Below are 25586 nucleotides of genomic sequence, written 5' to 3'. Positions count from 1 at the left end.
TTATCATCAGTGTTCTAAACTCTGTCTCTGAAAGGTTGGATACCTCTGTTTCATTTAGTTCCATTTCTTGAGGTTTCTTCTGATCTTTAACTTGGGACATGTTTCTTTGTTTCTTCATTCTGGCAGTCACTCTAATTGCTTCGATGTATTAGATCACCTACAAAGACAAAAAAAGAAAAAAAAAAGAAAAAAAAAAGAGAAAGAAAAAAGAGAAAAAGGGGGGGAAAAAGGAAAAAGAAAAAAAGGGGGGGAGGGGCTCTCCACCTGCTTTTAATCTGCAGACCACTTGTTCAGCAATAGAGAGACTCTGGGCAACTCAACACCAGCTGTTGAGGGGAAGGGCTCAGGGCGTCATGTGCCAACCTCCCTCTAGACTTGAAGTAAGCTTCCCACAATTAGTTGCTGTGTGCTCTGGAACCGTGCTCACCACCAAAAATTCTCACAGGTTGTTGCGGGCTGTCTGCTGCTGCAAAAAAACCCCTGTGGCCTGCGGAGGTAGGGGCCAGTGACCAGGGGCACAGGGTGCCCCTGGCAACACAGCTCTGGGTAGGTGGGGCAGGCCCCCAAGGCACCACAGGATGTGGTCAATGGCCCCCACCACATCAGAGCATCATGTACTCCTGCATCAGCAGCCAACCCACACAAACTCGCCTGGAAAGCCCCGGCTGAATCACGCAGGCGCACAGCTCGCAGCCCTGCACTCCCAGGAGAACTCCCTGTCTCAGCCTGTCCCAATCAGCCGCTCAAAGATCAGGCCAAGCAGCCCGACAGCCAATCGCCACCCAGGCAACTCTGCACGCGCCGTGAGGAAATGAGGGACCCAAGGCGAGTCGCGCACTCCTGGGTCTCAATAAGCAGTCTGTTGGAGTCGGAACGCGCCTGCCAGGCGTCTCCCTGGCTACGCAGCACAAGCAGTGTGTAGGGTGGGGATCCAAGGCCGCATGCTGTGCATGCACACACGCATGCATGCACGCACTCCTGCACCAATTTCAGCAGATCAATGCAGTCCCAGACCTGAGCCTCTGTGGGAGGGCCCAACCCTGAAAAAATGGCGGCCTCCTGTGTACCACTTGTGTGCAAGCTCCACACCGGGGGAACAATGGTCCCAAAAACTTCCAGCTCCCGCGCCAAAGGCACTCAGTTTAGTCCTTCCCACAGGCTCCTGGGCCCCGCTTACAAAGCCACTCCGTCCACCAGGAACTGGGTGAGGGCTCACAAGTGAGCGAGTCAGTTTGCTAAGTCCACTGTTTCTCCAGCTGCCCTCAGCCTCACCGAGTTGACCAAAGAGAGTCTGCACTATTTTCTACTTCCAGCTATCATAGAACTCCTCTTCCCGGCAAAGTAACTCTGGGCTGGTGAGCTCGGTGTGGGGCCTCCCCACCGCTGAAGTGTCCCTCACAGGGTTTGCCCTCTCTCATCTCCGCCCCTCCTACCAGACTCTACATGGCCTCCTCTTAAGTCCTTCATTTAGAGGTTCTGCTCATCTAGGGTCCAGGGAACTTCTGAGGTTGAATATCTTATAAATTATTTGTAATTTTGGTGTGATCCTGGGAGGCAGTCGGCACAGCGTCTGTCTATGCCGCCATCTTACCAGAAGTCCCCCGAGAATAGATATTTAAATGGAGTGCTAATATTACTTTGCTGCTCTTATGAACATCTCATGAGAAGAGGTAGGTGATCTTAATCCAAAACAATAGTCATACTGGGCCCTTTAACAAAAATCAGACTATGAAGTATGTTTTAAATTATTTTCTAAGTTACTCTAGCAGCAGCCTATTTAAAGAACTACTCACAAATAGTCTCTCTCTTCATTTCACCAAGATGACAGCACTTGATGTGTATGAAAGTAATGAAAGTGTTTCTTCCTTTCAAATAAAAGTAGCAAAAAAACCCCAAAAAACAAAATAAACAAATAAAAAAACCTTTCTTTTAGAAAAAATCTCACATGACTTTTCCCTAATCCACACAGACCTTTTCTTAAGTTATTTTAAATTTTATTAAATTTTGCATCCTGCTGATTTGTTTAGCCAATCTAAGTGACTATTCGTTAGTTTTCATATACAGAGGCAATGCTTCTCCATCAAGACTTCACATTCGAATCACCTGCAGAGATTTTTTTTTTTTTAACGTACTATCTCAGTCTCTCCTCAGTCCTACTGAATCAGAATTTCTGCAGATACATTGCAGGCATATATACTTTTGAGATTCTCGAGGTAATTCTGATGTGCAGCCCCATTTAAGCATCACTGTTTCTAAGGTACGCATTTGGCAAAAGACTTTCAATAAGATAATCTAGTCATTAATCTCACAACCCAAGCACTAACTGTTCAATGAATAACAGTAATGATGGAAAACCCAAAATTAAAAAAACCTTAGAAATTTAGTACCTGTTTTGATATATTGTAATCCAAACATTCTCTAGGATAGACCAGATTTCTTGATGCCTGTTGGGCTGGGAAAGATGAGAAGCTGAGAAAATTGTGACTTCTTGGTTATTAGACTTCATTGCAGAAGTATCTTCTTGCTTTTTACCCGCTGTATTTTCAGAAGGATTTCGATTAAGTTTTGCCTTGATCTGGAGAGATAAGAATTACATACAATGCAGTTAGTCCTTCCCTAGTAAGTGAGAGAAAAAGAATGCCAATTGTGCTTACTGGGAAGTGTTCGCTAGTTTTTGTCCCTTGATTATGTACAGAATAGTCGCAGAAAAGTATAAGAGCTAAGAAAAAATTTTCCTTTTCCATTTATATCAAATAATAATTGGGTTGTCAGAAAAGTCATGACGCATTTTTGCAACAAAAAACATTAAAAAAACACGTCATGACTTTTCCCACAACCCAATATTTCCAATCTATTTATTATTGGATTGTCGGAAAAGTCATGACATATTTTGTCTATGTTTTTCAAAGGTCATTTATTTATATAAAGAACAAAGATCAATCAATGATATATTGCTCGTTTTATTCGATAACCTTTTGCCATCTTTCATTGAGCTTCATAATTCCTCGTTCATAGACGGACCTGTCTTTATTTGCAAAAAACTGAACAAGGTGCTGATTTACAGCCTCATCTGAATTGAACGTTATACCACGCAAGGAGTTTTGAAGAGAGAGAAACAAGTGGAAGTCTGATGGCGCAAGGTCAGGCGAGTATGGTGGGTGTGGCAACATGTCCCATCCAAACTCCAATAATTTTTGACGGGTGATCAAACTTGTGTGTGGTCCCGCGTTGTTGCAATGGAACACAACTCCTTTACCATTAACAAGCTCTGGATGTTTCTGGATGATGGAGTCATTCAAACTGGCCAACTGCCAACAGTACACAGTTGCATTGATTGCTTGGTTCCTTGGTAGGAATTCGAAAAACAAAACACCTTTAAAATCCCATCACTCTGAGAACATAACCTTCCTCTGATGAATGTTTGCTTTTGATGTCGTTTGAGGCAAATCGTCAAGTCAGGGCCAAGACCGTTTGCACACCACATTGTTGTAAACAATTTACTTCTCATCACCAGTTATCAGTCGCTTCGAAAAAGAATTATTTTCCTCACGTTTAACGAGCATATCGCAGAGGTTTACACGCGCTGTCAAATGAACTCCTCTGAGTTCATGCGGAATCCAAATATCGAGCTTGCTTACGTATCTCAGCTTCTTCAGGTGGTCATGAATGCTTGAATGATGGATGTTCAATGTTCCTACAATCTCTCGTGTCATGTAACATGGGTTTGACTCGATCGATGCCTTTATTTTGTTGTCATCAACCTCAATGGGCCTTCCTGACCGAGGAAAGTCATTAAGATAAAAATCACCAGCACGGAATTTCGTGAACCATTGTTGGCACTGACATTCTTGTAGAGCATTGTCACCGTAAACTTTATGCAACTTTTCACAAGCTTGACGTGCATTCTTCCGTTTATGGAAGTAAAACAGTAAAACATAGCAAAAATGCACAGTTTGGTCTTCCAACTTCAACTTGTAAAATCTCCAAAACTCAACCAAATCACTCAATTTTTTTTTAGAATGAAGCTAGAACTGTCAGCTGTCAAATGACATAGCAATAACATAGATGTGAATGACTCTAATACTTCTAAAATTGAACTAGTGCCATCTGCTGCAAACATGCGTCATGACTTTTCCGACAACCCAATATTATAGTGACCTTTCTTAGCTAACATGCTAATATCAATTTAAGAATACTGTTTGAACTGTTGTACACATATGGCATTGAACTACAGAGATACCTACAATACAATGATAAATAGGTATAGTCAAGCCTTGAAGTACCTTATAATCCAGTAAAAAGAATGAGATTCAAAGGGCTGTTAAAGAAAAAAAATCAGGACAGAATGGAAGTCTTAGTCTATGAACAATGGTGAACCACTGAAGGTTTCTCACTTAAGAAATGATATACATAAAACTGCACTCTAGGGCTGGCCGAGTGGTGTGATGGTTAAGAGCTGGCTTGGGACGCCAGAGGGCCCCGGTTCGGATCCCACATATGAGGACCAGTGACACTGCCCTCTACAGCTAAGATGCTGAACAACAGCTCAACCTGGAGCTGGGCTGCCATGAGTCGCCGGCGCCAGCGTAGGCTGCAGCCCCTGCTGCAGTGGGTTGCCATGGGCTACCGTGTGTAGCCAGCAGCCAGCATGAGCGGCCAGCAGCCACCGTGAGCAGCCGTCTAGAAGCTGGCGACCGATCTGCCTCACCCGGGAAGAGCGCAATGATGGTGCCAACTTGGGCCAGTGAAGCAATGTCCTCCTCAACTAGACTGAAGAACGAAACGACAGCAACTTGTCTGTTCCCCTTCCCCCAATTCCTCAGCGCTGTCCCCATCCCCCCAATTCCCCAATAAAAATCTTAAAAAAAAAACACAAAAAACTGCACTCTTAAGACAAACTGGAACAGAAGAAGGTAGAGGCAAGAAAGTGGTTAGAAGGCTACTGAAATAATCCAGGGAAGGAATACTGAGAACTTGAATTCGGTTTTAAAAATCGCAGTAAAATTAAAAGAAAATTTTGTGCAAGAAATACTTTAGAAGACTTGGCCAAAAACTAGATTCAGGGACCCTAAGATTTTTTTTTAACCTAGATACCTAGAAGAACAATGGTACAAATAATAAAAATGTAGGGTGTCCATAAAGTCTAGAAATCTATTTAAACAGATCAAACCGCCTTGATTACTTCTGCAAAGGAATATAAAGACAGCTTTGCTCAGAAGTTGAGCACATAAACACAAGCAACACACCTCAGAAACATGCACAAGAACTGATGGAAATTTTTACTTTGATGCACCACATTCACCGCAGTTTTAAGCAGCACATTATACTATGCATTGCTGATGAAGGACAAAACATTGAACATATCGTGTATTATAATATGTAGCAATAAACCACTGAGCGCATGTTTATCTATGTTTCTGTATTTACGGCCACCTGTAGATATGGCAAAAGGAGACGAGCATACAAGTAGATGAGATTGTTAGGAGAGAACATAGCAAAAAAGAAGGGAAAGGCTAGACAAACTGAAGGAGGAAAGGTGGCAACTAGCAAAAAAGAAAAGAGACCAACCAGATAAAAGGAAAGAATCAGAAGTATTCAATCGTAACAGAAGCCAAGAGAGAGGATTCAGGAAAGAAAGAATGGGCAACATCAAGTGCCGAAGAGAGGCTGAGAAAGATTGAGAAAAGGGTAGATTTGATAATTAGGAAGCAAATGATAACCTAATTCTTTTAAGAGAGCGTGGAGGTAGAATTCTATTTGTGAAAGATTAAGGAATAAGTGAGCGAAGAAATGAAAATAATGGTTACAGATCGCTCTTTTAAGGAGTTTGGTAGTTGATGGAAGGAGATAGTACAGTGAGTATGGCCAATGAAAAGTATTTAAGAATAGGTCTGAGCATGTTTTAAAGCAGAGTAAAAGAGCTATACTATTGATTCAATTGATTTTTTTTTTTAAATATCACTTTGGGGGAGGGTATCAACTTAGGTGAAAAAAAGCTCTGATAGAATAGAAAAAAATCTTAACTCTGAGTTTAAAAACTTGGGGTTTTTTTGTCTTGGCTCTACTGTAACTTCTTTGTGAACTTACACAAAATCACTCTATTTCTCTAGGTTTCCGATGATAAAAGTATGGTTTTCAAGGTTATCTTCATGGGTTTTTAGTTTCACACTTATCAAATTGGAAAAAAGGTAACTCCAATACTATTAATAACAGTTAATATTTATTGAGCATTTTTTTATGCACTGGAACTTTCTAAGAACTTTGTATCTATTAGTTCATTTACTCCTCCCAACTACTTTATGAAACAGATACTGTGATTATCTGTATTTTATAACTGATGCATTTTCTGGGTAACTCGTGCAAGGTCGCACATGATAAGAGGCATTAACAGGATTTGACCTCCAGCCATCTGACTGTGAATGGATTTATGATCTCTCTCCAACTGTATAAGTAAATATTATCATTTTCTATTTTGGGGGGCAAGAAGGAAAAAAAGAAAGAAATTATTCTTCGTCTTTCTGCCCATTAACTTAATAAATACACATGAATGAAAAGACATACTTTGCTCTGAGATAAAATTTTTTAATCACCATATAATGCTTCAACTCCTCTGCTCTCAAATACTAGTGTTACAACTATACAAATGGATTTCTTCATCACACACGTATGTAGCACAGACTATGTGCTTTACAAATATTAAATTTATTAATACTCATGACAGTTCTGAAGCAGAGATTATTATTATATTCATTGTACATAAGAAGGAATTAAGGGGCAGAGAGGTTAAACAACCAGATATAAAAAACGCAACTCTTCAAGATGGAGAATCTGAGGCACATTGAGTCTATCAAGTTTATCAACAAAACTGATTTTAATTATTCTACCATATTGGTAGAGCAAATCTTATTTTTCTGGCAGTTGGAAGGCTTATAAAAGAAAAATGTATGTATCCTTTTACTGTTCCCACCCCATTTATATAAAAATCTGGAAAATGATGTTAATTAACTTTCCATTTTGGTTTCTCAGAAGCCTTTTTGGAAGCAAACAAATAATAAATATTTCTCTTTTCCTGATTTCCTATACCTGGTAAATTAAGATATGGGACTTTTTTTTTTTTTTTACAGTTACTATATTTAGATACTTTATCCCTGGAGGTAACCTATTTCTTTTTGTTGCTCAAGCTACTGAAACATGACTAAGTATTTAGGTCATATATGAAATCTGATGCAGTCTGCAAAACAACTCCTGTTAAAAGTGTATTAAAAGTGTATTGTAAAAGCCCAAGCTACATCACAGTTCCCGGCTGACTTAGACAATGAATTGCTTCTACCATGAAAATAAAGGAGCAACTCTTCAGAGCTGTAATTGTGTGAACAGCTCAGGCTGTTTCAGGCAGTCACACTAAAGCCAAATGTTGAGGCAAAAGCACAAATGAGAATGTCAGATTGTTCGCTTGCCTTCATGAATCTCTTGATAATGTAGCAGCTGGAAAATCAACATCCAGGAATAAATAACTTACTAAATAAGAATTCAGGATTTTTAAATACTCGGTGTGCAACATATAATAGGTACACCATTATCTGATAAACACTAAATTTTAACATCATATTTTCATGGTACTTCCTATGTCTAGGTTTAAACTGATTAAAGGACCTTAAAACTTGACATTATTATTTTTATCTCAATCAATCCTATTTTTTTTATTCTCAGTAATCTTAATTTTAAAACTGCTAAGCCTGTGGGTATCCTGAACTTTGCATCTTGTTCACTATGTTTGTATCACTGAAGATGTGATTTAGGGCTCAGTTCCGTGATGAGAAAGGATACTTTTCCCTACATAATTCACGTGCAATACTCAAGCTGCAACCCACTAACTTCCCAGGTCCATTCTTTCCTATTAATAATTCTAAAAGTCATGCTTGTCATAAAAAAATACAACTACCAATGTTCTGGTCTTCTTAAACCGAAAGATCGTTTCACCTCTTAAATCAGTTCTTTTTTCCAGGATTATCAATAATATTATAACTATTATAATATTTCCTATTTATTAGAAAATAGATGCTTCTTTTAAGACATGAGATACTCTCTTAAGCAAGTTAGTTCTTTCCTTACCAACTATTACTAAATTTAGTATCACCTAATCCTTTCATTACTTCATGGGTAGTGAGACGTATGTGACCATGAAAACTCAAGAGAAAAACCTGGCCAAATCAATAGCTCAGAGAGAAAAGAGAACATGATAGATATGTATGTATCATTAATATCTTATCTAGTCATTTTGATATTGAATTTTTTTAACTGTTTCTGGCATATAAAACTCCCAGAATTTTCTAGGTTTGAAATTAGAAGACTGCAGAAATAAGAGTATTACCAGGGACAAAAGTTACACAGTTAATTTAAAAGGGATAAGAATTACATGAAGAGATCTGTTAAAACATTGGTAGGTCAACTGGCAAAGTCTTCGTAAGGAATACAGTTTAGCTAATCGTATGACATCAATATTGATTTCCTGATCAATTATACTAGTCACATAAGATATCCTCATTCTTTAGGAAACACATATGGAAATATTTAGGGGTAAAGGGGCATCATACCTGTAACAGACTCTCAAAGAGTTCAGAAAAAAGAAGTGAACAGGTAAGTACATAGCCAGGTAGACAGGTGCAGATAGTGAAAACAATGAAGCAAATGTGGCAGAATGTTAACATCAGGGAAGCTGGGTAAAGATATATATGGGAATTCTTTGTACTATTCTTGCAACTTTTTTGTAAGTTTACAATTATTTCAAAATAAAAAGAGAAACAAGAACAATATTACTTGGAACCACCACCAGAAGTTAGAGTCAGTAAGGTTTGAGAGAGGCTTGGCACCTGCATGTTTAAGAAATTTCCAAAGTATTTTGATGCGTGTGGTGGTCCCCTAGTCTAGGACACTGGAAAATGAGTATTCAAATAACAGGGCATAGTTCTCTTCTCTCCATTAACTGAAATAACAGAAAATCCCAACAACTGATGTGACACCGTTTTACAGGAGGAGGTACGTTTTATAACTTATAATAAGGATTGCTTATTCAATATTGATTTCACTTAATATATTACTTATGCCTTTAGTATGTTAGAATAAGAATTAAAATATCCTTTACCTACTGTCGTCTGCTAAATACATTTTAGAACATATGTGATTAGCTCCCCTTAACAGCATTCCAAGGGCATCTTACCTCCGTAAATGTTTGCAGTAGTTTGTTTACTTGAGCAAAGGCCTGGGGAAGAATACCATCATAATTTGACCTTGTACTGAAAGCATGTAACAGACTTTGAGAATCCTGAAGCAGGAATTTCACTGTTGTAACATCCACTGCCTTGTTAGCTGGAAACAGAAAATGACGAAGGAAGAAACAGGTTAAGAATGAGCATACCACACAAAAATGTCTTTGGAAAATCAATCTAATATTAATTATGAAATTTAAAAAGAATACCCATTTACACCTACATGCCACTCCTAATTTATCTCTCTGGTGTAAAAAGCAACGATTGAACAGACTGAGTTACAGACAAAGATCTTGGAGTCGATTCTGGTATTGTGTATTCAGAGTCCAAGAGTTCCCTCAACATGGTCAACTCCAAAGCAAACGTAAAGTGAAAGAACACTGTGCTCTTCAGAAAAGAGAGATAATCACCAAACAAATGAGTTAACTACAGAATTTCAAAACTGAGGTTGTTTCACAAAGAGATTACTATGGAGGCATCAGAGGAGTAACATTTTGGTGGTAAGCACATAAATTCTACATGGTACCACTCTATCAACTCAGTTATGTAATGGTTAATCTTCAAATTCCATTACATGAAATGTAATACTACATTTACTGAAAATAATGTGTTCTCTCTCCTTGCTCAACACAACTGTAGTAAAAAATAAATAATTTGTAACAGTACGCTGTGGTCAAAAGAAGCTAGCAGAATTTTTTCCCTTGTAAATTAGCAAAGTGAGTTAATCAACAAGTAATAATATAAAGGTATAATGGTTGTCTCTCGAGGAACTAAAATTACTTACATAAAAATCTTAAATCAGGGGCCAGCCAAGTGGCTCAGTTGGTTAAGAGCACGAGCTCTAAGCAACAGGGTCGCTAGTTTGATTCCCACATGGGCCAGTGAGCTGCGCCCGAGCTGAGCTGCCACTGAGCTGCCAACAGGTGGCAGGATGGCTCATCTGGTGAGAACACGTGCTTCTTACAACAAGGTTTCCGGTTCGACTCCCACATAGGATGGTGGGCTGCGCGCCCCCAGCAACTAAGATTGAACATGGCACCTTGAGTTGAGCGCCCCAAGCTGCCGACGGGTGGCCGGATGGCGACTGGACTTGGAGCTGAGCTAGCTGCGCCCTCCACAACTAAGATTGAAGGACAACAACTTGGCTGTTCCCCTTCCCCAATCCTCCAACACTGTTCCCCTCCTCCAATTCCCCAATAAGATCTTTAAAAAAAAAAACTCAAACTAATTAGGAGAGGTGGTGACAATTTCAACCATTTTAAAAGTTATGAACAATGAAGTTAATTAACTTTCTAATGTCACCAAAACTCAGAAAAAAATCCTTCCCTTATTAAGATAAAATGCTGCATAAGAATTTTCAAAGGCATTTAAAATAGCCATGCTACAACATGTTTTATTTTCTTGTAATGTTCAGGTTCTCCGAAACACCAGCATGGTTTTTCACTGGCACTCTGAGTTAAAAAAACAAAGAGCTCCCTATATCACTTACACAACAAGCATTTGCTTGTGAAATACTTGAAGGTCGAATGAAAATAAAAGATTTTCATAATCACACAATATTCAGAAATTCTAATCTAATGCAATGGTTACAGCCAAGTTTCTGGCTTCCCCAAACAGTATGTTTCCTTACAAAACACTTTCAGTTATTTTTAAGGTCAATGACTAGTTTAAATTCCTGTGGGAAAAGAGATGAGGGAGATTCTACACACAGAAGAAAAGGCAGATTTGATAAACCTAGTAAATCTCCTGAGGAGGAGAAATTGGGCACAGCTTTTTTTTAGAGGCGTCTCCAATGTAGTCTATGCTCAGTAAGGCTCATATCCTTGAATTAATCATTTTATTTCTGTCTTACAAAGACTCTTTGTGGGGGGGGATTAGGGGTGGAGAACAAAATGTTGGGAAATTGGGGGAGGGCAACAGTGTTGGGGGATTGGGGAAGGGGACAAGTTGTTATCCTTCAATCTTAGTGTGGAGTGCGCAGCTAGCTCAGCTCCAAGTCCAGTCGCACCACTCAGCTCAAGGTACTGTGTTCAATTAGTTGCGGGTGGGTGTAGCTACCATCCCATGCGGGAGTCGAACCAGCAGCTTCGTTGTTAAGAGCACACATTCTATTCCCTGAGCCACTGGGGCGGCCACTCAGCTCAAGGTACCAAGTTCAGTCTTCAGTTGCAGGCGGGCATAGCCCACCATCTGGAACAGGCAACCTTGTTGTTAGGAACATGTGCTTTCACCAGCTGAGCCACCCTGCCACCTGCTGGCAGCTCAGCAGCAGCTCAGCTTGGTTGCAGCTCACTGGCCCATGTGGGAATCAAACCGGCGGCCCTGTTGCTCAGAGCTCACACTCTTAAGCTAATTCTTAACCAACTGAGCCACTCGGCTGGCCCACAAAAACTCTTTCTAAAGATTATGGGGAAAAGGGAAATATAACAGTGATAAGTTCAGCATGCAGACACAATATAAAAAGAAATCTAAATGACTGAAATAATTTAATACTTATATAGGAGCAATAATTATTTTGACTAAAGCTAATATGGATAACAAAGTCATTTTCCACACAAATTCCTATAACTTGATCTAAGGATACAAGTTTGGTATTCTGAAGTTAAACACATATGTGTAATTCAACAAAGACAGTAAGCAAAATCACAACCTGTGATTCATCTAATTCAAAATTATTTTACAGCAGAAAGCACTTTTATCGTTCTTTTAATACTGTTCAAAGTCAGTAAACATTAGGCATCAGGTTCTTATCTAGACCAAGGATCAATAAATGGTGCACACAATAATTCCAGAAATGATTTTTTAGCAGAAGGAATGGTCACCGTCCCTTCACTTCTTTCCCTACTGCCATATTACAGCTGCTGCCTACTACCTATAAGCTGTGCGTCAGAGCAAAACACTGGCCACCCCGGGAAGAAACAGACAAATGGAAGATGGCAACTAGATACCCCATTTTTGAAACTAAATCTTGTTCAAGATCATACGTGGTTTATGGACTTTGTCTTTTTATGGAACCAACTAAATTATGCCTCTAGTAAAAGATATGAAAAATGTTTCATGTATCTTGTAAAACTGCTTTGAAGACATGTCCAACATGTGGTTCTATGACCCTGATATAATAATACCTCTAATAAATAACTTCTATAGTTAAAGACAATGCCTGGAAAATGTCTTTCTTTTAAAAATGGTAACTTTGAAAAATAGGTATTCATGCCACATCCTCCTTTTACAGGTCATAAGGCACTGACTAGGCATTTTAGATCCCCTGGGGTTTTACTCTGCTTTTTAAAAGGTATAGCAAGACAATTCTAGCTGTTTTTTTTAAAAAGATTTTATTAGGGAATTGGGGAGGGGAACAGCGCTGGGGAATCGGGAGAAGGGGAACAGAGAAGTTGCTGTCCTTTTGTTCTTCAGTCTAGTTGTGGAGGTCGTCACTTCACTGGCCCATGTTGGTATCATCATTGTGCTCTTCCCGGGTGAGGTAGATCGGTCGTCGGCCTCTGGACGGCCGCTCATGGCGGCTCTTGGCAGCTCACATCAGCTGCCGGCTGCTTACACTGGCTGTTGGCCACACACGGTAGCATATGGCAGCCCACTGCAGCTTCACTGCAGCCTGTGCCGTCGCCGGCAACTCACGGCAGCCCAGCTCCAGGTCGAGCTGTTGTTCACCATCTTAGCTGTAGAGGGCAGTGTCACTGGCCTTCATGTGGGATCCGAACCGGGGCCCTGCTGCTCAGAGCCGGTGTCCCAAGCCAGCTCTTAACCAACGCGCCACTTGGCCGGCCCCAATTCTAGCTGTTTGACTTTGGACAAATCACTTACACTCTCTGGGCTAGTTTCCTTGACTACAAAACACGGGCTTTAATCACATTAGATCAATGCTTTTCACCTTTTTTTCTTCTTAGCAGAGAAACTTTTTTTTTTTCCAAATCCTACATAGAATCTCCATATATAAACAGATAAAAGAAAGCTGCTTGGCTATAAATATAAAGTAGGGTTGAAGGCCAAAGGCCCACCAGGCCCCCAGGCTCCCATCAGCCTCTCCACCTCCAAATATTAGCAGCTCAGGAAGCCTGAGGTGCTGTTCGGCACAATTTAAAAGCCACCAACTAAGTGGCTGACTGTCGTCTCTTCTGCTTTGAAAATTCACTATGCACCACAGCCAAAGGATTCTTATTCCTTACCGTATATTTTAGCTAGAACCCTTGATACACTATTTCTAAAATTAGTCCATGAAGTGTGATCAAAATTTGTGTTAAACACAGTGAGAAATGAAAAAAAAATCTAAATAATTTGATTTGCACACCTGAATAAACTAAGAAATACAGTTTTAAAAGTTTGCAAACATTATTGAAAATTATATATTTACAATATCCAGGAACAACGACACCATTAATAGTCACAAGCTCTATGAACTGCATCCATTCATCCAGCTGCCACAAATTCCCTTTATAAATGATTAAGAATGAATTCACGAACTTATTAATTTATCTTCACATTCCATTGAATGTTATCTGCTAGACTGACTTTAATACATACTGCTAAAAACATCATAAAAGATTCATACCTTTACAGAGATTTTCATACAAGCTCTCAACGGTTAAAAGCAAGTTCTTTTCCATGACTAATCCAAATACAGCCAACCAGTGTTTTCTAAAGCACTGTAATAAATGCATTAGGGTCCATGGTGGTTTCAAGTACAGCATCTAAAATATATTTAGAAAAAATTAGCATTTACTGATTAACTTATTATTCCTATTATTAAACAGTACAGTTGACACTTGAACAACATGGGTTTCAACTGTGCAGGTCCAGTTATATGTGGATTTTTTTCAATATATATATGTACAGAACTGCAAATGTATTTTCCTTATGATTTTCTCACTGACATTTTCTTTCTTCTAGCTTACTTTACTGTGAGAATACAGGATATAATACATGGCTGTTTATGTTATCAGGAAGGCTTCTGGGCAACAGTAGGCTATTAATAGTTACATTTGGAGGGAGTTAAAAACTTACATGTGGATTTTCAACTGTGTGGGTGGATGGCACCCCAAAATCTGACGTTTTTCAAGGGTGAACTGTACTTATTTAGAAATTCCTGCATATATTTCTGGACAAAATATAGCTAGTTGAATTCTTTCTAAAGTAAAAGATGTTTCATTAAAAGCCAGTCATACTCTTAAAATGCTAATTCCATTGCAAATTGTTTCTATAAAATTCATGTTAGTATTAATCCTCATATAGTTTTAGAAACTATCTGTGCAAAAAGAAAGCACAGTTCTAATTAGAAGCACAGTTTCAATTAGCAAAGATCATCAATCTACTTTAGAACATGGTCATTTCTATGAGGAAATCAATCTATTTCACGTAACTGGTGGAAAAAAATCTGTATAGAAAAAAGCTGTCAATTATAATTGACATTTGCTACACTCTTACAAAAATATGTTTACAAAGATTGATCATTTAGTACTACAAGATGTCAGCACACCCTTTTCTTGTTTCAGTCATATAAAATTACTATCTTAGACTCTATTATGAAATATCCAATTTAAGTCAACCCTCCTAGAATCTTTCATCTGATCATTCTTCATCATCTTGGTTCAACACTTGATAACATAATCAAGCAGCAAACACACTAGATTGGCAAACATTAGAATCTCACTGAATATCTGGAATACATACAATTTATAATTGATGGCAACTAATTTTTCTCCTAGCTATAAATGTAAACAGCAAACAAACATTAAACTAAAAAGGCCCTTCTGCCAAATGTGATGTTTTACCTATTGCAGAAAAGATGTGAATCCAAAGAAAATTCAAAGCCAGCCAAGTGGCTCAGTTGGGTAAGAGTTAGCTTAAGAGCACGAGCTCTGAGCAACAGGGCCGCCGGTTCGATTCCCACATGGGCCAGTGGTGCTGCGCCCAAGCTGAGCTGCCAACAGGTGGCAGGATAGCTCAGCTGGTGAGAGCACGTGCTTCTAACAACAAGGCTGCCGGGTTCGACTCCCACATGGGATGGTGGCTATGTCCACCTGCAACTAAGACTGACTCGGCACCCTGAGCTGAGAGCTGCCGCCTGGATGGCTCAGTGGATAGAGCATGCGCTATTAACAACGAGACTGCTGGTTCAACTCCCACATGGGTTGGTGGCTATGCCCACCGCAACTAAGATTGAACACAGCACCTTGAGCTTAGAGGCCATGAGCTGCAGACGGGCAGCCGGATGGCGACTGGCGGCCTCCACAACTAAGATTGAAGAACAACAACTTGGCTGGTCCTCCTCCCCAATTCCCCAACACTATTCCCCTCCCCCAACTCCCCAATTTAAAAAAAATAAATAAAAAAAATTCAAAAAAAAATTCAAAATATCTTGCTAATATGATCAATTTTATATTGATTCTCATATTTACATGCCATAAGCCAAAATATTCCTTTGTTTTCCTGAATACATATTGCTGGGGGAATTCCTTATAATAGACATTTTGCACAATAAATTATTATGCACAATAAAAATTGTTCACTGAAAAAAAAACAATAAAATACAGTCCTAATCTTTAGGAAATATCCATTATTTAATTTTCAAAATGTTATTTCAAAGACGTCAAGAAAAAATATGTGACATAGATTATTACCATGAAGCTTACACATTTTAGACAAAATTTCTTAAAATAAAGCAACCAATCTTTAGCAATAAAAAAGAAATTTTCAACTAATAGGTCTGAAATAATCACCTCCATCCAGAGATTTCCAAAAGCAATTTTCATTTCTGTTTCTAATACTGAAGATAAAGCTGTTCCAAGAGATTTTTCAAGATCAGATATTATGCTTTCAAGCAGAATGGGCAGTCCAGAATTTGTAGATTCTTCCTCAAAGCTCTCTTTCAAAGGTGTTGATTCTTTAAAACAGTTACAAGCTTTACTTAGGACACCAATAGTAAAAATTTTATATATAATTAGTATTTGGTCACAAATAATAAACGTTTTATGTATATAATTAGGATTTGAATTACCTAGAAAACAAATACTTTATTTTAAAAATAGTATTAGAAACATGTATCTCTAGTATAATTGTTTTAGATGTAATATAAACATATTACATTAGCAAATGGTTTATCTGTTTGACAATATGTCAATAATGTTTTGAATTTATGTGTAATAGAAGAAAATGGATCAACACGTGTTTTCTTTCCAAAATAGCATATTCTTACAACTCACATCCATTAATTTTTTTGCATGGACTGAAATCTCTGACCTAACTACCTTTATGCCCTCCTCTTTTAAAATGAGTTTTTATTATTTTAACTTTTATTATTTAATTAACATTACTATTTTGATACCTGAAAACTGACTATAATTTCTTTATGGCAAAATTCAAAACATTAAAGGGCTTATTTATACGAATACAAACTAAGGATTTAAAATGACAGTAATATATTGGTTAAACTGAAAGCATGTTACCCCTAAAAAACCATATTAGAATATCCTGTTACTCCTTCTAAATGCCATTTTGAATATTATCACTAAAGAAATTTTATTACCAAAATGTCAAATTAGAATCATGGGTATATATGAATTTTTATACAGTTATATAAAAGTACATACAATATTAGAGACTTCAATAATTATTTTCCCCACAAAGGGAAAAGGTGGTATGTGTTTTTAAATTATGTCAGATTTCATGTAATATTCCATCAAATATCAAACTATAGAACAGATTATTCTGGGGGGAAAAAAGCCTTTAGCTTTCTTAACTATTAGTTTAAAATTAACCGAAAAACACTATTATTGTCAAGTTTTTCTATTATTTGGTTTTTACAGAATTAATAGTTATGAATATTAAAATCATTTTAAAATGAAACTAAAAATTTCTCTCCATTTCAAATGACTATTTCCTGAAGCCACAATGTAAAAATGTGAGAATACAAACAAAAATTCAAATCAATTTGTAAGAGTGTACATAGAAGGCAATACCGTTAATTACATTTTCTTTTGAATTACCATTATAATTTTCATTTATTTCTACTATTTACATGCGAGCAAATATTTCAAACAATGTTATTTTAAATGTTCAAGATGAAAATTTGCTATTAATTCCAATTGTTATCCATAATCTTAGTATATAAAATAAGATATATTTCTAATTATTTGTAGTAAGAATACTACCTGCTTTCAATTGTTGCTTAGATATACAAGGCTGGTGACATACATCTGTGTTCAGAGATAAGTTTAAGAACTCTGCACTCAATTCTTCTTTACTGAGTGACTTCACACCACTTATTAGGCCTTTGTTTCTTAAATTTTTATCATCCCTAAGGTTGGGTTAGGAGGAAAAGATATTTTATTTTTTATAAGATAAATCACATGGCAACTCAAAACACATGGGATCTAATCAGAGATTTGGGATTTTCAGTATATATATTTACAAAAGAGAACAATTTTTTTTAATAGAGAAGATAAAGGAATTAACATATAATAGAGTCACATCACATGAGATTTTGAGAATAACAACATCCAAAGAGAAATAAATAGGGAGAGTAATAGCAAGAGAAACAATTTACACAGGGCAGGCAATTACAAACTATTCAAAGTGAGCATAAGACAAACGGTGTGAGTTTGTTATTTGCTGAAAGAAGTCAGTATGATTAGAGTACAGCGCATGAGACCAGTTTATGTGGCTACGGAGAACGGCAAGGACATGAATAAAAGGAAAGACATGTAAGGGCTTCAGTGGGGAAATGACATGATCAGATCAGTGTTTATGAAATTGTTCTGGAATCTAGCAGGCTTCCAGCTTTTGTTAATGGAAGAGTAGCTTGGTCAGATTAACCCTCCCACATATGAGGATATTAAAAGATCTGGACAAAAAAGAAAAAAAACAAAAGCAAACTATTTGAAGGCACCGGAGAGCACCAACGTAGGCAGAAGCTGGATGGGCATCTACCCTCAAGACCAGAACCGGCGCTGATGCGAGCTGCAGGTTTCTATCTTTTTGCCTGAGGGCATTCACCAGTTCATCAATGTCTTCAGACAGAAAGCCACAGTCTTAATGGCTTGAAATGTCAGAAGACAGTGTTCGGAGCTGGCCAGAGCAGGTTAAGAGGGAAACTGAAGACGCGAGGAAACCACAGAGCAGGTGAGCCCTAAAATATGCATATAAATTCTGCCCAGAAAAAACAACACACGGCCAAGAGACAAAGCAGTCAACAGAACCAGACTCAGCTATGACACAGAGGCTGAAGCTATCTGATAGTGAATTTAAAATAATCTTGATTAATATTTTTAAAGGGTCTAATGGAAAAGTTGAATAGTATGCAATATCAGATGGGCAGTATCAGCACAGATAAAAAAACATAAGACGGAAGTGCTAGAAATAAAAACAGTAACAGAAATCAAGAATGCCTTCAACAGGCTCCTCAGTAGACCAGACATGGGCAAGGAAAAAACAAAAAAAGTTGAAGATAGGTCAAACTAAATTACCGAGACTGAAACAAAAAGAGAAGGTTAAGAAAAAAGTCCAAGAGCTGTGGGACAATATGAAATTGTCTAACATATGTGCATGTATTGGTTATATACTGCTGTGTAAGAAATTATCCCAAAACTCAGCAATTTAAAACAAACATTTATTATTTCACATAGTTCTTAGAAGTCAGGCAGCTGGACGGGATGGCTCTGGTTCAGGGTCTCTCACAAGGCTGGACCATGCTGTTGCCTAGGGTTGCAGCCGCCTCAAGGTTTGATTGGCACTCATTCATGTGGTCATTGGCTGGCCTCAGCCCCTCACTGGTTTTTGGCCGGAGGCTTCAGTTTCTCACCACGTGGGCCTCTCCCTAGGGCCGCTCACAGCATGGCCGTTTGCTTCCCCAGAACAAGCGATCCAAGAGAGAGGAGGAAGCAAGACAGCACAAGAAGGAAGTCCGAGTCTTTTCTAACCTCCTCTTAGACATGACGTAACACAACTTCTGGTGCATGCCATTTGTCACATAGATAGCCAACTCTGGCACAGTGCAAGAGGGGACTACACAAGAGCACAAAACTAGGGGGCAGAGATCACTGAGGTCGTCTTAGAGGCTGGCTACTACAATGTAATTCTATAATACCAGAAGCAGAAAACAGGGAACAGGGCAGAAGAAATATCTGAAAAAATAATGGTTGAGAATTTGCCAAAACTAAAGACAGACACCAAACCGCAGATCCAAGAAGCTCAGAGAACAACAAGCGGGATAATTCGCTCTCCTCAACACACACATAAACAACTGGGAATATCTGTTAAAAACTGCTAAAACAAACTGCTAAAGAAGCAAAAGACAAATCTTGAAAGCAATGATGGGGGAAAAAAGGCACACTACATACAGAGGAACAAAGATAACATTTACAGCAGACTTCTCATCAGAAACCATACAAGCTACAAGAAAATGGAGTGACATCTTTAAAATACCAGGAAATTCTACCAAAAAAACTATTAGAACTGATAAATAAATTTATAATAGTAAAGTAGCAGGATACAAAATTAATATTCAGAAATCGGTTGCATTTTTATACACCAATAACGCGTATCAGAAAGAGAAATTAAGAAAATTTACAATTGGCATCAAAGAAATAAAATAAAATGCCTAGGAATAAATTTAACCAAGGAAGTAAAAGACCTGTACTCAGAAAATTATAAGACGTTGAAGGGAGAAATTAAAGAAGATACAAACAAATGGAAACATACTTGTATACCATGCTCATGAATACAAAGATTTAATATAGTTAAAATGTCCATATTACCCAAAGCAATCTACAGATTCAGTACAATCCCTACCAAAATACCAATGGCATTTTTCACAGAACTAAAACAAATAACACTAAAATTTATATGGAACCATAAAAGATCCCAAATAGCCACAGCTATCTTGAGAAAGAAGAACAAAGCTGGAGGTATCACGCTACCTGATATCAAACTATACTACATGGCCAATAGTGATCAAAACAGCATGGAATTGGCATAAAAACAGACACATAGATCACTGGAATACAATAGAGAACCCAGAAATAAATTCATGCAGATATGGTCATTTAATCTATGACAAAGGAAGCAAGAATATACACTGGGGTAAAGACAGTCTATTCAATAAAAAGTGCCGAGAAAACTGGACAGGTACATGCAAAAACAAAACAAAACTGGATCACCTTCTCACGCCATATACAAGAATAAACTCAAAATAGATTAAATACTTAAATGTAAGACCCAAAATCATAAGCTTATAGAAGAAAACATAGGCAGTTAATTGTCAGACATTACCCTTAGTAATATTTTTACTGATATATTTCCTTGGGCAAGGGAAGTAAAAGAAAAAATAAACAAATGGGGCTACATCAAACTAAAAAGTTTTTGCACAACAAAGAAAACCATCAACAAAATGAAAAGACATCCTACTGAATGGGAGAAGATATTCGCCAATGATACATCTGATAAGGGATTAATATCCAAAATCTATAAATAAACTCATATAACTCAACACCAGAAAAACAAACAATGCAATTAACAAATGAGCAGAGGACATGAAGAGCTATTTCTCCAAAGAGGACACACAAATGGCCAATAGACATATGAAAATATGCTCAATGTCATAATCATTAGAGAAATGCAAATAAAAACCACAATAAGATATCACCTCACACCTGTCAGAATGACTATCATCAATAAATCAACAAACAAACAATAAATGTCAGTGAGGATGTGGAGAAACTCTAGTGCACTGTTGGTGGGATTGCAGATTGGTGCAGCCACTATGGAAAACAGTATGGAGGTACCTCAAAAAATTAAAAATAGAACTGCCTTATGACCCAGAATTCCACTCCTGGATATTTATCCAAAGAAATCCAAAACACTGATTTGAAAAGACACACTCGTATGCACCCCTATGTTCACTGCAGCACTATTTACAATAGCCGAGATATGGAAACAATAGAAATGCCCATCAATAGATGAATGGATAAAGAAACTGTGGCACATTTATAAAATGGAGTATTTACTCTGCCATAAAAAAAATGAAATCTTACCATCTGCAAAAACATGGATGACTCTAGAGGGTATTATGCCAAGTGAAATAAATCAGACTGAGAAAGACCAGTTCCATATAATCTCACTTATATGTAGCCTCTAAAGAACAAAATAAATGAACAAACAAAACAGAAACAGATCCATAGAAACAGAAGAACAAACTGATGGTTACCAGAAGGGAATGGATTTGGTGGGGCTGGGTGAGAAAGTTGAAGGGATTAAGAAGTACATATTGATAGTTACAAAAGAGTCATGTGGATGTATGCGGAATATGGTCAATAATATTGTAAAAACTATGTATAGTGCCAGATGGGTACTAGACTTATCAGGAGGATCACTTCATAAATTATATAAGTGTCTAATTACTATGCAATATATCTGAAACTAACATAAAATAATACTGAATGTCAACTATAACTTAAAAAAATAGTCATGGGGATATACAGTACAATATAGGGAATATAGTCAATAATATTCTAATAACTATGTACAGTGTCAGATAGGTAATAGACTTATTATGGTTATTACTTTGTGAGGTATATACATATCTAATTACTATGTTGTTTAGTACACCTAAAACTAATAAAAAAATTATTTTAAATACCAGGAAAAAAAAATCAACACAAAATTGTATATCCAGTGAAAGTATCTTTCAAAAATAAATAAAAAATAAAGACACTAGAAGACAAAAAAACCAGAAAATTCATTGCCAAGAGACTTGCGTATGTCAAAGAAAGTTGCTTAGGCAGAAGGAATATGGCACCAGGCAGAAACTTGGATCTATAAAAAAGAAATGAAGAGTGCTCAAAATGTAATGCAAGATTAAAATGTTTGCTTTTTTTCTCACTTTTAATAGCTCTAAACCATAAATGAGTGAAGCAAAAATAGCACAGTATTATGCATTTATTGTTTATGTAAAGGTAAAATCCATGACAACAATAGCACAAAGAATGGAAGGAAGAAACTAGGAATATACTGTTATAATATCCTTCCACTGCACTTGACGCAATGTAATATCATTTGAAGGTAGACTTTGATCAAGTGAAGGTGTATATTGTAAACACTAGGGCAACCATTAAAGAAGTTTTTCAAAAGTGTATAAATAAGCCAATAATGGAGATAAAATGGTATCACAATAAATCATAGTAAATACACAGTTAACCCAAGGGGGGGAAAAAAACAAATAGAAAACAATTAGCAAAATGGTAGATTTTGATCCAACCAATTGAATGTAAACGTATAAACTCATCAATTAAAAGACAGAAATGGTCAGACTAGACAAAAAAAAAAAAAGAGTACCAAGTATATGTTATAAAATACTTACTTTAATATAAAGACACAGGTTAAAAGTAAATGGATAGAAAAAGATATACCATATAAATCCTACCTAAAACAAAACTGGAAAAATAATATTAATACTTAAAAAGAAGACTTCAGAACCAGGAATATTATCAGGGACAAAAAGAGACAGTATATAATGAGAGAGGGGTTAATTCTCCAATAAGACAATTCTAAACAATTCTAAATGTATGTGAATCTTGTCATAGAATTTCCAAATACCTAAAGTAAAACAAAAGGAACTAAAAGAAATAGACAAATCCACAATTAGAGTTGGAGATTTCAACAGTCCTCTCTCAGTAACATGGAATGAGCAGACAGATAATCAGTAAGGTTACAGAAGGCCTGAACAACATTATTGACCAACTTGACCTAATTGAAATTTATAGAATACTCCACTCACAAGAGCAGAATATACATTCTTCTTAAGTGCACATAAAACATTCACCAAGTAGACCATATTCTTGTTCATAAAACAAACTGTAACAAATGTAAAAGAATAAAAACCATATAAACTATGTTCTCAAGTCACAACAGAATTCAACTTTACAAATCAATTAACAAAAAGATAACTGAAAAAATATGCAAATGTTTGGAATTAAGGAACAAACATCTACATAACCTATGGATCAGAAAGGAGGTCACAAGGGAAATTATAAAGAACATTGAACTGAATGAAAATAAAAATACAGCACATCAAAATTTGTGGGATGCAATGAAAGCAGTGCTTAAAGGGAAATCTACAGCTGTCTCAAATAAATGATCTAAGCTTCCACCTTAAGAAACTCTAAAAAAAGCACTAAGGGACACAAGAGTATTTGTGGGTTAATAAAGTGTTTGTTATATCAAGAGAGATGTGAGCTACACCAGCGTATCCACTGTCAGCACTGTATAGTTAAGATGTGTGCATTTCAGTATATGTACATTTCCCCTCAAAATACAAAGAACTTGATAAAATATAAAGTGGAAGGGAGTGGACAGAGGTACAGATAACAGAAGAATGACAGAATTTTGATAATTGTTGTAGCTGGGTACTTAGTAGTTTATTAACTTTTCCTCACTTTGAGTATTGTTGAAATTCTCCATAATGAAACTTTAAAAAATAAAGCAAAAACATTACAACTTTTTGAAGAAAAAATGAAGGAGAGCAAGTGTGGAAGTAGAGCGCTCTTAGTCTTAAGAGTGGGAAAGGATGAAAAATGGGGGAAAAAACATGGCTAGACATAGAATGGTGGTAGGAATGATTAAAAAAAAAATGTTATACAGTACCTGCTAATTGATTAGATATACATCGAAGGAAATGAAAGGCAGGTATAAAAAATGACTGTGAGGTGTGTAGCTTTAGCAAATGAGTGGAAGGTGGCACTTTTTGTTCAGACAGAGAACAGTTTAGAAGGAAAGTTCAAGAGTTCATTTTTGGAGATGGGAATTTCAGATGTCCAAGACATCCAAGTACAAATATCAAATAAGTGGATGAACATACTAGAGTTTAGAGGAGAGATATGGACTGGAGATATTAACTGGGGGTTGCTGGCCCCTACTTATGACTGTTAATGTAAGTAAAGCACTTAAAATGATGTAAAGTATATAGTGTTATAGAAGGTACGCCTATTATTATAATTACCAATTAATATCATCATCATCCATTTAGGTAATATCAACGTAGTCTCACAGTAATTAAGTGACTCATACAATAGTCCTGATTATTGATCTTTATAGGAAAAAAATAAAAAAACAGGCTCACCTAGAAAATGATAATGCCAGCCTAAAAATTTTCATTTCACTAAAAAATGTTACATCTGTCAATTGCAAAACAGTGACTGATCAAGGCTTACCAATTTAATTTTCATTCTAGATCGAACTAAAAAAATAACAATTACATAACAATCATCCCTCAAATCTGGCTTACTTTAAATTCAAAATGATTAGCATATTACTAATTGTATTTCATCCTCCAACAAACCCCAAGATATGTTATAGATCAAAAACCAATTTACACCCTAGAGATAGAAATTGTCCATGTTGCCTTTAATACCGAAAAAAAAACAATATCTTTGAAGACAGCTAAAATAATAATTGACCAAGCCCTCCTAAAAGAAAAATCTTACAGCCATTCCTTTTTGTAATCATTCCATTCCACAGAGAATTCGGCATGATCATGAAACTGTAAAAATACCGTTCTGCAGTGATTAAAATTCAGACTAAACCTGCAAATTAAAAGTGCTCTTCTTGGTTCCTTCGGAGCCTTTTGTCACACATGATGACTATAATCCCGCTTAGCATTATGGTAGTTTCAGCTTTAGAACTAAGTTATGAAAATATTAGTTGGAATGGAGGAAAGGAAGGAGGACAAGAAGAGGAGGAAAAACATCTTAATGATATCATACTGTGCACTGGACACTAAGTCCTTTGTATATATTATCTGATTAAATAGAATAACCTCATGAGGTTAGACATGAGGAAACTAAGTTTATTTTACACGTGAGGAAACTAAGTTAAACATCTGTCTAAAAGTCACAAAGCTCATAAGTGGTAGACCCAGGACTCACTCCAGGCAGTCTAACTCTGTAACAGAAATCCAGGACACGCTACAACATAAATGACTCCTTTCCCCCAGTTGAATTAATTAATTAATTAACCTTCTTGCCTCACGACCAAAAAAATGTCAGGTTTATATTTCTGAACTATTTTATTGGGGTATTAAAAACTGATTTTTCCCATTTTTTGAAAGTTTTCTGATTATATAAATTAAATTGAAATGATCTTCATCTATTTAAGACTCAAATCTCATTCTTCTGCAGCTTACACATTATAAGAATGTGAGATAGTACAGCATGGCAACTGTGGTTAATTAATACTGTAATGCATATTGGAAAATTGCCAAGAGAATAGAAAAGTCCTCATCACATAGAAAAAAATTTTTGTAACTATGCATGG

At 36.9% G+C, this 25586-nt stretch overlaps 1 protein-coding gene across 7 annotated transcripts in view; it reads right to left on the bottom strand.

The window, feature by feature from the left end:
* SWT1 (SWT1 RNA endoribonuclease homolog) overlaps positions 1-25586 on the bottom strand; it is an 88433-nt gene that overhangs the window by 34156 nt on the left and 28691 nt on the right. For all 7 annotated transcript variants that reach the window (XM_019635563.1, XM_019635564.1, XM_019635569.1 and 4 more), the window contains 5 exons: positions 17432-17577; positions 16001-16164; positions 13834-13972; positions 9218-9366; positions 2388-2575 (listed from right to left, as the gene is read on the bottom strand). In XM_019635563.1, coding sequence (XP_019491108.1) covers positions 2388-2575; positions 9218-9366; positions 13834-13972; positions 16001-16164; positions 17432-17577 — 786 coding nt within the window. The remainder of the gene's footprint in view (positions 1-2387; positions 2576-9217; positions 9367-13833; positions 13973-16000; positions 16165-17431; positions 17578-25586) is intronic.

The sequence above is a fragment of the Hipposideros armiger genome, unplaced genomic scaffold (genome assembly GCF_001890085.2).
Source record: "Hipposideros armiger isolate ML-2016 unplaced genomic scaffold, ASM189008v1 scaffold_22, whole genome shotgun sequence".
Taxonomy (NCBI): domain Eukaryota; kingdom Metazoa; phylum Chordata; class Mammalia; order Chiroptera; family Hipposideridae; genus Hipposideros; species Hipposideros armiger.
Note: the sequence above shows the minus strand (reverse complement) of the source record. Positions and strands in the feature narration are given on the sequence as shown.